At 39.3% G+C, this 13,626-nt stretch overlaps 1 protein-coding gene across 2 annotated transcripts in view; it reads left to right on the top strand.

Annotated features, from left to right (window-relative positions):
- Lrig3 (leucine rich repeats and immunoglobulin like domains 3) overlaps positions 1–13,374 on the top strand; it is a 47,402-nt gene extending 34,028 nt beyond the window's left edge. The window contains exons 11-19 of one of the 2 annotated variants that reach the window (XM_004861155.4): positions 1,893–1,964; positions 2,453–2,616; positions 5,173–5,493; positions 6,161–6,442; positions 7,725–8,177; positions 8,914–9,072; positions 10,650–10,793; positions 10,893–11,168; positions 12,412–13,374. In XM_004861155.4, coding sequence (XP_004861212.1) covers positions 1,893–1,964; positions 2,453–2,616; positions 5,173–5,493; positions 6,161–6,442; positions 7,725–8,177; positions 8,914–9,072; positions 10,650–10,793; positions 10,893–11,168; positions 12,412–12,653 — 2,113 coding nt within the window. In that variant the 3' untranslated portion in view covers positions 12,654–13,374. The remainder of the gene's footprint in view (positions 1–1,892; positions 1,965–2,452; positions 2,617–5,172; positions 5,494–6,160; positions 6,443–7,724; positions 8,178–8,913; positions 9,073–10,649; positions 10,794–10,892; positions 11,169–12,411) is intronic. The other variant, XM_021241417.2, reaches the window with a different exon arrangement.
- Positions 13,375–13,626: the final 252 nt, after the last annotated feature.

Here is a 13,626-nt window from a genome sequence, read left to right as displayed (position 1 = left end):
AACAAGCTAGAATGTAATTTTGTTGGCATTCTCCTGGTGGTAGCATAAAATACATTTACACATCTACCAGCCATCTATTTCTGTATCTGTGTATGTGTCTACCTATTTGCCTACCTATTTCCCTATTGAACTACCTATCTGTATCGAAGTTTATATGTATATATTTACCTGTGCATTTAAGTACATTGCTGTAATTCATTGTTAGACAACTCCTCACAATCCTGAAGAGTGACATTGGAAGGCTTAAACACTATATTGAGAATTTTTGTTGCTGGTGCTTAATATAAAATGAACAACCCCATCATCACCACCACCACCACCACCACCACCACCATCGTTCTTCTTTGTCACTGACCCATCAGTTACTGACTATCGTACCGGCAGAAATAGGACTCAAGGCAGAGCTGCCTCTGTCTTCATGGAGTCCCTGCCTCACTGTAGCTCTTGCCAGACCAATCTCTGCCCCTAAAGAGGAACTCCTGGCACGTATATCTAAAATGAGACTTAGGGCTTCAAGATTTTCACTCAGTGGGAAAGGAAAGCTAGCAGATGTCAGGAGGAGCACAAACTTGCCTGAACTCTGTGTTTTGACTAATTGAACCAACAAACCAACCATCGGTGTATATTTTATACTTGTATAGTAAAATTATAAAGTAATATATGTATCTGCTTGTACTCTTAAGGAATGCTTGTGGTCAAAAGTTGTAATGTCTTTTAACTTGAACAAAAGAAGTTATCATTTAAAATACACATATGGTTTGCTGTTTCCTTTGCACTTTGTATTGAGAGTGAAGATTTAGATGTTATCTATAAATCACCTGGTAGTCATCTTCTGACTGCACCAGTTAGTTTGAGGAAGATTTGGATCGCCAGACCTGATGGTACAGCAGAGAAAATTGTAGTAGTACTTTAATTCTGCAAAGCTATTTTGGAAGGGTGGGCCAGTATTGCTGTACTTATTGAAACAGATGATTTTCAAAGGAAAACTAGCCAGAGGGTTTGTCATCTGGCCCCTTGCATTTTTGGGAAAGTGAAAATAGTGGCTCAGTGGACTGTAAACCTCCATTTCGTTTTTCTTTAACCTTCCTTTACTCGCCTAGCTTCTTTCCCTACCCATGTTTGGCATCTGTCTCCTGTTGCTACTTGTCTCATTCAAAAATCCCTTTTGTATATTTTGACCTCTGTAAAGAAACAATAGCAACCACTGTGGCTAGTACTTTAATCTGCTTATAAGTACTGGTTAAAAAGAAAATCAGCCCGGAATATTCTTTTATTTGTAAAATGGCCCGTTTGGAGTGTTTCTTTTAAGAATCATATCTTGCCTGAACATCTTACTGCCTTTATTTTAGTGAACTGTGTGTGGCAGAATTATGCTGGTGGTTAAAAGCATAGGTTTTAAAACTGATTCAGCTCTAACTTTCCCCTTTCATGCTGAACTACATGCAATGCCATCTTCTTTTGGGCTGCTCTAGGGATAAATGCAGTAACACATAACTCACTTAACAGAGTGCATTTTATAGAAAATGTTCTATGGATATTGATTTAAAGAACACATGAGAAATGTTATTTGTTTATTTAAGCAGTAGTTACTAATTTAGTAATGAGAAATATACTAAAACAATATAGCAGAATAGCTTGGACCCTTAGGAGTCAAGTAACCTGTAAGTGTAACAAAAATGACACTCAACAGAATCTATCTCTGAGGCAAATATCCTTGGTCCTCAATCCAAGCTTTGTGACGGATGCTTCCTGGAGGTGCCTGCCACATTCATGTATTTCAGCACTTTGAGCATTTGCTTGGTGAATGGAGTGGGCAGTGTGGCCCAAACTTTGCCTGAAGACACAGAACGACCGTAGTGTTCTCTGATGTGTCTGACTTGGCTATTTTTCAGAGACCTGAGTGACAATGCCATTATGTCTTTACAAGGCAATGCATTTTCACAAATGAAGAAGCTTCAACAACTGTAAGTTTTTTCTTTTCCTTCCAAGAGTTCCAAATAAGGATAGAAGGGAAAACTGTAATATAGTGTGTCACCTTAGATTATGTGTCTAAAAAAAGTGTCTAGCACAATTTAACTTTACTTAATTTTTATACTAGAAAACAAAAGGAGTTGGGTGTTCGTTCCCTTTGTTGTAGCATGGAGTTTCTTTTTCTTTCTGTTTTGAATTTGCAACTTAAATTTGTGGGATCAAAATATAGTAAGGTCCCTAAAAATAGTAGCAATATTTTAGAAGTCAGGAATTTTGATATGTTAGCCTTCTGCCCCAGTAAGGCAAGAACATCAACAGTAATAGTAATGAAAACATACTAGGTACATTGCTTACATTTAAAATGGACTTCAGAATATTTATAACCATTTCTAAATTCATTGCTTTGTTAATATTTACTTTAGTTTACTTGTAGAAATCTGCATTTCATACTAAATAAATTGAACATAATTACTCTCCTCAGGCACTTAAATACATCAAGCCTTTTGTGTGATTGCCAACTAAAATGGCTCCCACAGTGGGTGGCAGAGAACAACTTTCAGAGCTTTGTGAATGCCAGTTGTGCCCATCCTCAGCTGCTAAAAGGAAGAAGTATTTTTGCCATTAGCCCAGATGGCTTTGTGTGTGGTGAGTATAAGTATTGCCCTTGATTTTTTTCATTCTTTTTTTTCATCCTATTTGTCCAAAGAATGGTTTTGAACAGACATATGTTCTCTTAATAAATCTTTCTTTTCTGCTGAGATAGATGAAAATGGATCTATAGCTTGCTGATTATTCGAATTTTACAGATGGGAAAGAGAGTTCTCTAAAACTTCTTTGTTTTGGCATCAGAGTGGTTTGGTGGAAAGAGAATGAAATTGGATCTTGGGAGAACTAGAGGACATTTCACTGAAATTTCCAAAATCTTATAGTCTCTGCATCCATGCAGTGGAGGCTCTGCTACTCATTTTTAATATGTATTGCTCTTTTTTTCAGTAGATGGGGAGTTAATTGCTGTCTTTGTTGATTTTGATTTTTAGGTTTGATGCTTGTTTTCTTAGTTTTGCTGCTCCTTAATTGTGGAAAACAGGAAAAATTGCAGTTCCTGATAGTGGTATTCAAAGGTGGTCCGTGAGCCTGGAAGTTTCTTAACTGCTTCCTCCTCCACTCTAGTGCTTGTTGAGAGGCTCATAGGAAAAAGAAAGTTAAGTAGCTAAGGATTTATGGGCTGCTGAAAAATGAGCCATTGGTTGGGAAAACCGTTACAAGTAACAGCAAATTTGTATCTGTTATAAATAATTCTAAAGTCTATTATTTAGCACCCAAGGATTTCAGCATTAGAAGTCTTCTTACCCAGACTTCACACAGCTAGCTAGTGGCAGATCTTGATTAAAATTGTTAAGTTTCCATCTCTGATCCAGTTTTTTTGTCTATTACATTATATTGCTGTTTACTATTAGTTACCAGGGAAACTGTTATAAAAACAAATATGGATATAAAACATGAAATCAAAATTTACTTAAATTTAAGCCTATGTGTGAAGGTATTATAGAACCATATTTTACATTGGCATTTAAGAATGTACTCAACGCTGCTTGGCCTACAGTATTTTCTTTTTTAGGTTGCAGCATTAAGTAGTGCCAGCAGTTTCTGGAAATAAAACCTCTGATGTAGCTTTTGGATGCGAATAAGCTTTTGGCATTCATCCGTAAGGGCCTGAGATGTTCCTTTCCCATGGTCCCTGTTTTACAGTTCTCTAGTGCCAAGATATGAACTCCTCTTACTTTGAGACAAATATATATTGTCATAATTTTTTTGAATCTGAATCTGGACATTGATTTATAAGATGAGAATTTCAGAATAATGGTACATAAGATGAAACTAACTGCCTTGCTTACAACCTGCAGACATCACATTGAAAATTAGCATTGGAGTTATCAGAGGGCCCCCCCCTTGCTCATTCACATGCATAAAAATTACTTTTCAGACCCCCCAAAGAATATACACGTTGGTAAATCTGAGATGTTTCTGTCTGGTTTAGAACATCTCTGAGAAACTGAAGTTCTCAAAAGAGGTAGCTTTTCCGAAAAGTAAGAGAGAACTAAAAATAACTGTTTGGAATGAAAGAGTTGCTCAGCTCTAATTATAATGTAGCTTTGACAGGGCAGCAGAGCGACATGATTGATTGGCTGCTCCAAACTCCTGGCTGGAGCCAGTGTCTCACAGTGCGACTTGGAGATGCTTTTCTCTTCACTAGAAGATTTCTTTTTTTTGGCTCTACCTAAATTACTGCTTTTTAACATTGGCTCTGTTTATGGTAAATGGGGTGTTAATTGCTTTCTTTGGTGATACTGATCATTATGATTGATGTTTGGTTTCTGAATTCTGTTGTTTCTTATTTGTGGAGAACATGGGAGAAATTGCGGTTTCTGATGGTAGCACTCAAAGATGGTCCATGAGCCTGGAAGTTTAACTGCTTTCTTTCTTTTTTAAAAAAAATTCCTAATTTTAATTAACACATAGTAATCATGCATATTTATGGGATGCAGTGTGACTTTTCAGTGCATGGCTGTAGCGTGTAATGATCAGATCAGGGTAACTGGACCATTTATCACCTCAGATACATATCATTTCTTATGCTGAGAACATTAGAAATCCTCTATTGGCTCTCTCCTTTTGAGACTGGATCTTGATGAGTTGCCTAGGCGGGCCTCAAATTTACATTCTCCTTGTCTCAGCTTCCTGAATGCCAGGTTACAGGCATGTGCCACCATACCCACCTGTACTGGCTCTTTTGAAATAATCACTTCATTGCAGTCCACCTGTTAGCATGATGAATCACTCAAGTTTACATATTGTTTGACTTCCCCTGTGATTTCTTAACTGCCTTCTTACACTGATGCAAAGCACAAGACTTTTGGAATAAATGATGGGTTTTCTGATAGTTTCAAGGTAAGACTCTTCTCTCAGGTAACAGTGGTAGATAAATAGATATCTGTCTCTACCTGACACCAGTAAATGACTTTCTGAACACTCTTCCAGAGTATCCTTTCAACACAGGACTACTCATCGGTCTGCACAACATCAGCTTAGGGTCAGACCTGAGCTGCTGTTTGTTTTGCATTCCTTAGAGCTCAGATGTGAGCAGCACTTGGACTCTTGAGCATTCATGTTGTTTTCTTTCCTCCTCTCCATTTTGAACAGATGATTTTCCCAAACCCCAGATCACGGTTCAGCCAGAAACTCAGTCGGCAATAAAAGGCTCTAATTTGAGTTTCATCTGCTCAGCTGCCAGTAGCAGTGATTCCCCAATGACTTTTGCTTGGAAAAAAGACAATGAACTCCTGCATGATGCTGAGATGGAAAATTATGCACACCTCCGGGCCCAGGGTGGCGAAGTGATGGAGTACACCACCATTCTGCGGCTGCGCAGTGTAGAATTTGCCAGTGAAGGGAAATATCAGTGTGTCATCTCCAATCACTTTGGTTCATCCTATTCCATCAAAGCCAAGCTTACAGTAAATAGTATGTGATACACCTTTCCCTTTTGCATTTGGGGATGATGTTTAGAAACAAAGCACTGGTTCTGTCTCTGTCTCTGTCTCTGCCTCATTCCTAACCCTGTCCTTCTCATAGCTTCCCACCTATCTTCCTTTCTCTCTCTATCTTCCTTTCTACCTCTTACTCCATGAAATTAATACTCTTGGCTCTTTGTATCTAAGCCAGTGATTACTGAGGTCTGGCACACTGAACAGATTCGAGTTGAAATTGTAGGACCAAACACATCCTGAAACTATAAAATGTTAGAGCCTCTGGGAAGGACTTAGAAAAAACAATAAAGGGAATTCTCAGGGAACAAAGAGATTAGTTGATTTGCCCATGAGCTCACAGATAATTATTGAGTAAACTAAAAAGTGGCCAGAAGATAGCAGAATGACTTTTAGTCTGAGGGCCAGATGACTTGCATTTAATCCTGATTCATTTCTATACCTGTGTAACCCTAGGTGAGTTACTTCATCCTTCCATTTCAACTTTAGTTTCCATATCTTGAAATTATAAATAACCGCTGCTTTACCTTTGTCAGGGACATTTGTAAATACTTTTAAAGAAAAGGTGATAATGATGGGAAAGGAATCAAGTGAATCCTTGAAACACCATATGACATGTGCCTGCATTACTTTTGTGATTTCAGTGCTTCCCTCATTCACCAAGACACCCATGGACCTGACCATCCGTGCTGGGGCCATGGCACGCTTGGAATGTGCTGCCATGGGACACCCAGCCCCACAGATAGCCTGGCAAAAGGATGGGGGCACAGACTTCCCAGCCGCAAGGGAGAGACGCATGCACGTGATGCCCGAGGATGATGTGTTCTTTATTGTGGATGTGAAGATAGAAGACATCGGGGTATATAGCTGCACAGCGCAGAACAGTGCAGGAAGCATTTCTGCAAATGCAACTCTGACTGTGCTAGGTAAGAGGATTTCTTAAGACTTGGTAGAATGAGTCAGTTTTGAAGATACTGGCTCATTTAAAGGCTCTCAGTGCTAGAAGTAGTGAGGGGGACAGGTGAAGATCGATAGGACACTGCTCTTTCCCAGAAAGAACAAATGGTTTCTTAGAAGCTTTGAGGTCAGGGAGCTGTCTGTGGCCATACCACGCTGAATGCACCTGTCTTCTGAAGTTGCAGCATGTTAGACCTCAAGTCTGCAGCCAGGGAGATAAATCTGCCCCCTGTGTTTCAAGGAGAAGGGAAGGTAAAAGCTTTGATGGCTTTCCTTTTTGTGGGGATTATCCTCCTCTGCTCTGCACATCATGGTCATGCAGTCTTCACAAGCTTAACACTGTAGAGAACCTACAGGAAGTTAAGTGTGTGACCATATTGGGAAGGATTTGTTGTTCTCTTTTCTCAGCCTTCCATCCCACCCTGAGAATCAGAGCTCTTTTTTATCTTTTACATGAACAAATGCCTCTTAAAATTGTGAACACATTTATCATTCATATGTTCCTGAGAGAGTTAAAGGAACCTATTAAGATCCCAAATAAGAAAGGTAAATTAGTTTCAGAATGTTAATACAGACCTGGCACTGGAAGGTTTCACTTTAGAAGGTAAGCATTTAGAGGTTCGGGATGTGACTCAGTGGTGGAGTGCTTACCTGGGATGTTTGAGGCCCTAGGTTCCATCCCAGCAGTGCAAAAAGAAATAAAACAAAAATTGTTTCAACCACTTACTTCTCTTAATTTGTACCAGAATAAATAAAATTTTTTGAAAAGAAACATTCTTAACCTTTCCATCCATGAACACAGTCTTGTGCTTGAAATTATTTTATACATTTTCTGTGTTTTGTTTTGTTTTGCTTTGAGACAGGGACTCACTAATTAAGTTGCCCTGGCAGGGCTCAAACTTGTAAGCCTCCTGCCCTGAGCTTCCCAGAGTGCTGGGATTACAGATGTGCACAACTATGTCCAACATTTTCTGTTTTTAAAAGTGTTTTATCCTCTACTATCAATTCCCTAACCTAAGAGTGAGAGAAGTTGAGATAAAAATAGCTGTTATGCCTGCTGTTATGAGTAAATGACAGCAGAATGATGAAATCCCGAAGGTTGTGTTGTTTTTAGGCACTGAAGGAGCATATCTAGTAAGTTCTGGGAGCACAAAATTGGAGGCTGCAATTTGAATAAATGCAAAGTGCTAATCTTATCATATGGAAACCAGATTTCATTGAGAAAATTAAAAACATAAGTTGTCATTTCAGAAACCCCATCCTTCTTGCGGCCTCTGTTAGACCGAACTGTGACCAAGGGAGAAACGGCCGTCCTGCAGTGCATTGCCGGAGGGAGCCCTCCCCCCAGGTTGAACTGGACCAAGGATGACAGCCCTTTGGTGGTGACTGAAAGGCACTTCTTTGCAGCTGGAAACCAGCTGCTGATTATCGTGGACTCGGATGTCAGTGATGCTGGCAAATACACATGCGAAATGTCCAATACCCTTGGCACAGAGAGAGGCAACGTGCGCCTCAGTGTGATCCCTACTCCTACCTGTGACTCTCCTCAGATGACTGCCCCGTCTTTAGATGATGACGGCTGGGCCACTGTGGGTGTTGTGATCATAGCTGTGGTCTGCTGTGTGGTGGGCACGTCGCTCGTGTGGGTGGTCATCATCTACCACACAAGGCGGAGGAATGAGGATTGCAGCATTACCAACACAGGTGTGTAAACAGAAGCTTGGCACGGTATGCGGCAGTCATGTGTATTTGTGGTTCCACAGTCATTTTCTTCAGGAATGTGTGTGTCTCGCAGCCTGAGCCCATCTCAGAAGGGTGACTCATTTGTTTCAAGCTGTAGAAATACACTTAGCTAAAAATAACATGCCAGCTTGAAATAAAGCTGATATTTAAAGATTAATACTTTTTGTTAAAACCTCATCAGCACATCCTATTGGCTGTGAGATAAATCCAAATCACAGGGTGAAGTAATCTAACTCCTTTACCAGGCAGTAAGGAAACAGGAGTTGCCCTTGAGTTACAAGGTTACTCTGCAGTGATTATGCAGCCGGGTCCTGGGCAGGTTTACCTAGGGAGGACTTTAGCTCTGAATAAAGGAAGGGGCTATGATGGAACTAATCTGTGCAAACTGTCAGTGAAATCATGTTTAACTCAAGGGTGTAAGTACTCATCTATGAAAATTCTTGAGCCTTTATATTTTTAAACATTTGTTTCTGAAATGGGAGTGGCATCTGAAATTTGGTGAGTGATAATGTAAAAAATCAGCTTGTACTTTAAAGCCCTGATTTGCCTTTCCTGTACGCAGACATCAGGCTGGCTTTGCCGTAATACATCTTCCTTAAGTGATTAGCACAGAAACCAGTACGTACTGTTCACCTGGGAAGGCTGTGGGACAGTGCCTGTCATTCTTGGTTGAGACAATACTGTTGATTGATTACAGATGAGACCAACTTACCAGCCGATATCCCCAGTTATTTGTCATCTCAGGGAACATTAGCTGATAGGCAGGATGGGTACATCTCCTCAGAAAGTGGAAGCCACCACCAGTTCATCACTGCTTCAGGAGGCGGATTTTTCCTACCACAACATGACAGTACTGGTAAGTGTTTAAGAAGACTGTGGGCTATAGTTATTTTGAAATCATATGGTGAAAGATTCAGATGTAATAATAATTTTTGCCAGAAATTGATGCACTAATATTTAGGACCTGGCCCAAGACCAATAAACAGGCTGAAATTACATAGTTACCTATCCTCTTAAATAATAGAAAAAAGTCTTTTTTCTGACAATAAAAGAAAACCACTATGTAAGATAAAATTTAATTTCTTCATACAATGTAATATTTCCTATACATTGTAAATGCTCTTTGGACTGGCCTGTCCTCCTTCCTTAAATGATGTTTGTCGTTTAAGTAGTGTAATGCATCGTCTCAAAAATCACATGATTTAAAGTGATTCTCTTAGAGAAATCTAACCCTGCCGCTTTCTTTGAATGCTGTGTAGATTTACGGGTAGCGTTGGAAGCAGCATAATGCAGGAGCAGGCTTGGTCCAAGACTATTCCCTGTGGACTTTGGGCATTCATGGTGCTTCCTTTCTAGGTGGTTGTGAAGATGAACTCAACAGAGAAAACTCTGAAGTAGATGCTATTGATGTTGTTTTCAAACATTTTACCATCTTTTGCCAAAAGCATTTATTGAGAATTTGCTCTATGCCAGACTTCACAGTTGGGAGGGACGTGTGTGTGTTTTCAGTTTCGTTTAGACATGCGTGAGACAAACTCTTACAAAACAATTGCAAAGTGCTTGGCAAACCAGTGATAGAGGGTATAGAGATAAAAGAGAAGATCTGAGCCTAAAAGAGAGCATTCTGTTTAGACCCATTTGGTGGCAAAGAGCAGAGACCAACCTCATTCAGATGAGTGGGCTAACTGAAAAGACATCGGTGAAAACCTCCCAGGTTGAGACTGGGCCATAGTAGTGGCAAGCTGCCTGGATCCAAGGCCCAGAGATGGGTCTGCTCCTAGAGCAGCTCTGGAGACCACCAGGACTGTTGAGTCACTTTCTGCATGTCTCCTTCTCTTTTGGACCGTGACCCACCTCCTGACCAATCACTTTCTACCTCCCAGGCACATGGCCCATCATGACAACCCTAACCTCAATGAAACTGTTTATCCTTGAACTGCTGTGTCTACCACTAATGGACATCTCTGCTTTGTGTTGTTTGATTTAATAACCCATGAGATGATTTTTTTTGCTGAACTCATCCTTGAGCCAGGAACTGACAGGTCATTGGTCAAATGCTAGTCCCTCATTCTGGTCCTCTGTGACATTTCAGAGGAAAAAGACAGTGCCAAAAGTTGTGGTTCAAGCTTTGGCTGCTTCAGCTGCAAGATACACACACACATATCTGTTTCCCTTAGAAACTAAATTGAGCCAGCAGTGTGGGTGACACACCCAGCTCAGTGGTTAAGCAAGTCCTCTTTTAGTGAACTGTCCCAAATCTACTCAATTGCTAATGCAAAAGTAAACCAAAAAAAAAGCCTATAAACTTCTGAAGTTTTCTCTTTTATACTATATTCTTGCCAAATATATAAATATAGGAAATGCTAAAATTTTAGAAAACTTGAATGGTGCTTGAATAAAACACGTGAATTGACTCAGAGTTTTGTTTTAAAGGAACCTGCGTTATTGACAACAGCAGTGAAGCTGATGTGGAAGCTGCCACAGATCCATTCCTCTGTCCCTTTTTGGGATCTTCAGGCCCTGTGTATTTGAAGGGGAACATGTATGGCCCAGATCCTTTTGAAGCCTATCATGCAGGTATGTGGCTTTCTTGCCTGAGTTCTGTTCTGTTTTCTAGAGAGACTTATAGAAGTGCTAACTACAGCTCTTTCTGATATGGCCCTCAAATTTTAAAAGGTTGCAGTGCTGACCGAAGAACAGCTTTAGTGGATCACTATGAGCCCAGTTACATAAAGAAAAAGGATTGCTACCCATGTTCTCATCCCACAGAAGAGTCCTGTGAGCAGAGCCTCGGTAACCTGGGGTGGCCTTCACATGTGAGGAAGCTCATGAACTCCAGTTACTCTCAAAATGAAGGACCTACAATGAAAAATTTGTGTCTAAACAAGAACTCTTCAGATTTTAGTACGAATCTGGAGCCAGCATCAGTTACTTCAAGTAATTCTTTCATGGGTAAGTTCAGTAAGGTGTTAGGTACCTTGTTTCCAGACCCATGCTGTAAGTTGCATGTGGAACAGCAAGAGCTTTGAATAGCTGGTGAAAACAGTTTTCTTAATGGCATTATTATGATACCCTAATATAAATGCCTCTAAATGCACAGTCTGAGGGATTTTGCTTGATTATGTATTCAATCTATAACTGAGCCATGGGAGCCTTCTGGGTAACACCATGTGTGGCATCAGAAAGACAAGAGCTCGGGGAATGACTTAGGAGCTGAGCTTGTCAGCCATGTGGAAAAAGTGGTTTTGGGCTCTAGCAGCATTTGGGGTGGAATTGTGTGCTTTGCATGATTGTGGTTTAGTGTGTCTGGTGGCTTCTAACTGAACCCGCAGCTAGAAGGGTGGAAAACAACATCCTACCTAGCAACAGCTGCTTAGTCAGACAACCTTTGGCATAGGACTACCTTTGACATAGGAGGCCTCCGGAGCCTTAAAGCCCAGGCGGGTAGTGTTAGATGCTGGCTGGCACCAAGATCAGATTGTGGATTTTTTGGTCTAGTGCATGAGAACAATGGGACAAAGCACTGAGATCCTCTTGTCGTTGAATGGAACAGTATGGGAAAATGAGCCACAACCTGTCTTGGTGTGTGTGTGTGTGTGTGTTTTTTTTTTAATAAAATGTAAAATTTTAAATTATTTTACCAAGCTTTTAAGAGATTTTATGTTTTGTCACAATATGATCATTTATATTTCTCCTTGAAAAAACTATGTTTTGCAGGGCTGGAGAAAGACTTGGAATCAATTGAGTACTATTTTGTTTCAGTTAAAGAAGAAAAGACAGGATTATTTTGAAATAAACTTTCTCTATCCAGACACAGTTTACTTGAATGTTATTATCCAGACTCACTTCGTGGAGAATTATTCCAGAGTTGAAAGGAGAATTTAGAGAGGAGGAAGGGACTTATATTGGCGAACTTCAGGAATTTCCTAAAACAACAATCCATACTACTGTAGGTCATGGGAAGTGATAAAGAATGGATGCATTTATTCAGTGGCTGTAAATAAGAGGCAGTGCAGATTCGTTTGTTGCATTGTACAATTGCACAAATACACGAAGACCTGAGTACCATAATGGGGACTTGTAAGAAAATCTTGGTCATGTTTATGGGCTAAAATGCTTTTTCATTTGCACTGTACTTTGTTGATTTGTATGTTAGCAAAAGGGCCCATGTGCTCAAAGTCTTTTTTCCTTTCAGGGACATTTGGAAAGCCTCTGAGAAGATCTCACTTAGAAGCTTTTTCAAGCTTTGGACAGCCGTCAGATTGTCAGCCGAGAGCCTTTCACTTAAAAACTCCTTCTTCCCCTGACTTGAACTCTGAGTCAGAAGATGAAAGAGAAAGGACAGATTTTCAGGAAGAAAATCACACATGTACCTATGAACAAACCTTAGAAAACTACAGGACTCCAAATTTTCAGTCTTATGAGTTGGACACATAGACTGAATAAAATCAAAGAAAACTTTAACATACTACCTCAAGTGGACTTTTATTTAAAAGAGAAAGAATCCTATGTTTTTAAGTGGAGTTATGAATTTTAAAAGGATAAAATGCCTTATTTATACAGATGAACCAAAATAACAAAAAGCTATAAAAATTTTATACTGGGAGTAACTTTCGTATAAAAATACCTTTTAAAGTATTTTATAACTTTGTTTTATGCAAAAAATATCTTATGTAAATTAATGGTATAAATTCATGACTATTTTATGTATTTTTATAATACCAGATTTCTTTTTATTGAAAATAACTACTAAAGCCTTTTAAATAATATTTGTCTTGTACCTTTTTTGAATAGAGGTCACTTCATTTTATTTTGCACATTACATTTAATAAAATGTGTCATTTTGATTCCAAGCCCCATTTATACAATAATAATTTGTATTGTTTTTCAATACATGTTAGACTTAGTTCATGTTATCACCTCTCAAATTGATGATCTTATTTAACCCATTTAAAGTGCAAGTAAAAATGACCATTCTGCCTGCCTCCCAGGATTCAAATCACATTGTTGTATGTAAAAGCACACTGTAAATGAAAAGGAGCTACAAAGATTTCAGGTAACATTAATTTATTTCCAACTGTACAACAAAAGACAATTTGCTGTTATATTGTGGTGTACTATGGTATAACAGTCTTTGCTTAAATCACTGTTCAATCTGTTTCCTTTTGTGGTCTCGTGTTTTAGACTTATCCAAATAGTTTCACATTCACCATCCTTTGTCTTATAACGAGAGTGGTTTGTTGTGCATTTCTATAGCTGATGGCTATAGAAGAAGTGGATTTTCATCCCTGTTCCAGGTCATAATGAGATCCTGATAGAATTCTTTTTTGTTCTTATTGATTTTCTGCTGGATGAGTGGTTAATATATATAAATGGTACTTCTAAGCTGTTCTGACACATTCTTTAAGAA

Source organism: Heterocephalus glaber, unplaced genomic scaffold (assembly GCF_053883595.1).
Source record: "Heterocephalus glaber isolate CG9 unplaced genomic scaffold, H.glaber_assembly_v1.0 deba00001569, whole genome shotgun sequence".
Classification (NCBI taxonomy): domain Eukaryota; kingdom Metazoa; phylum Chordata; class Mammalia; order Rodentia; family Bathyergidae; genus Heterocephalus; species Heterocephalus glaber.
The sequence above is the reverse complement of the archived record's forward strand: the minus strand, read 5'-3'. Positions and strand labels throughout refer to the sequence as shown.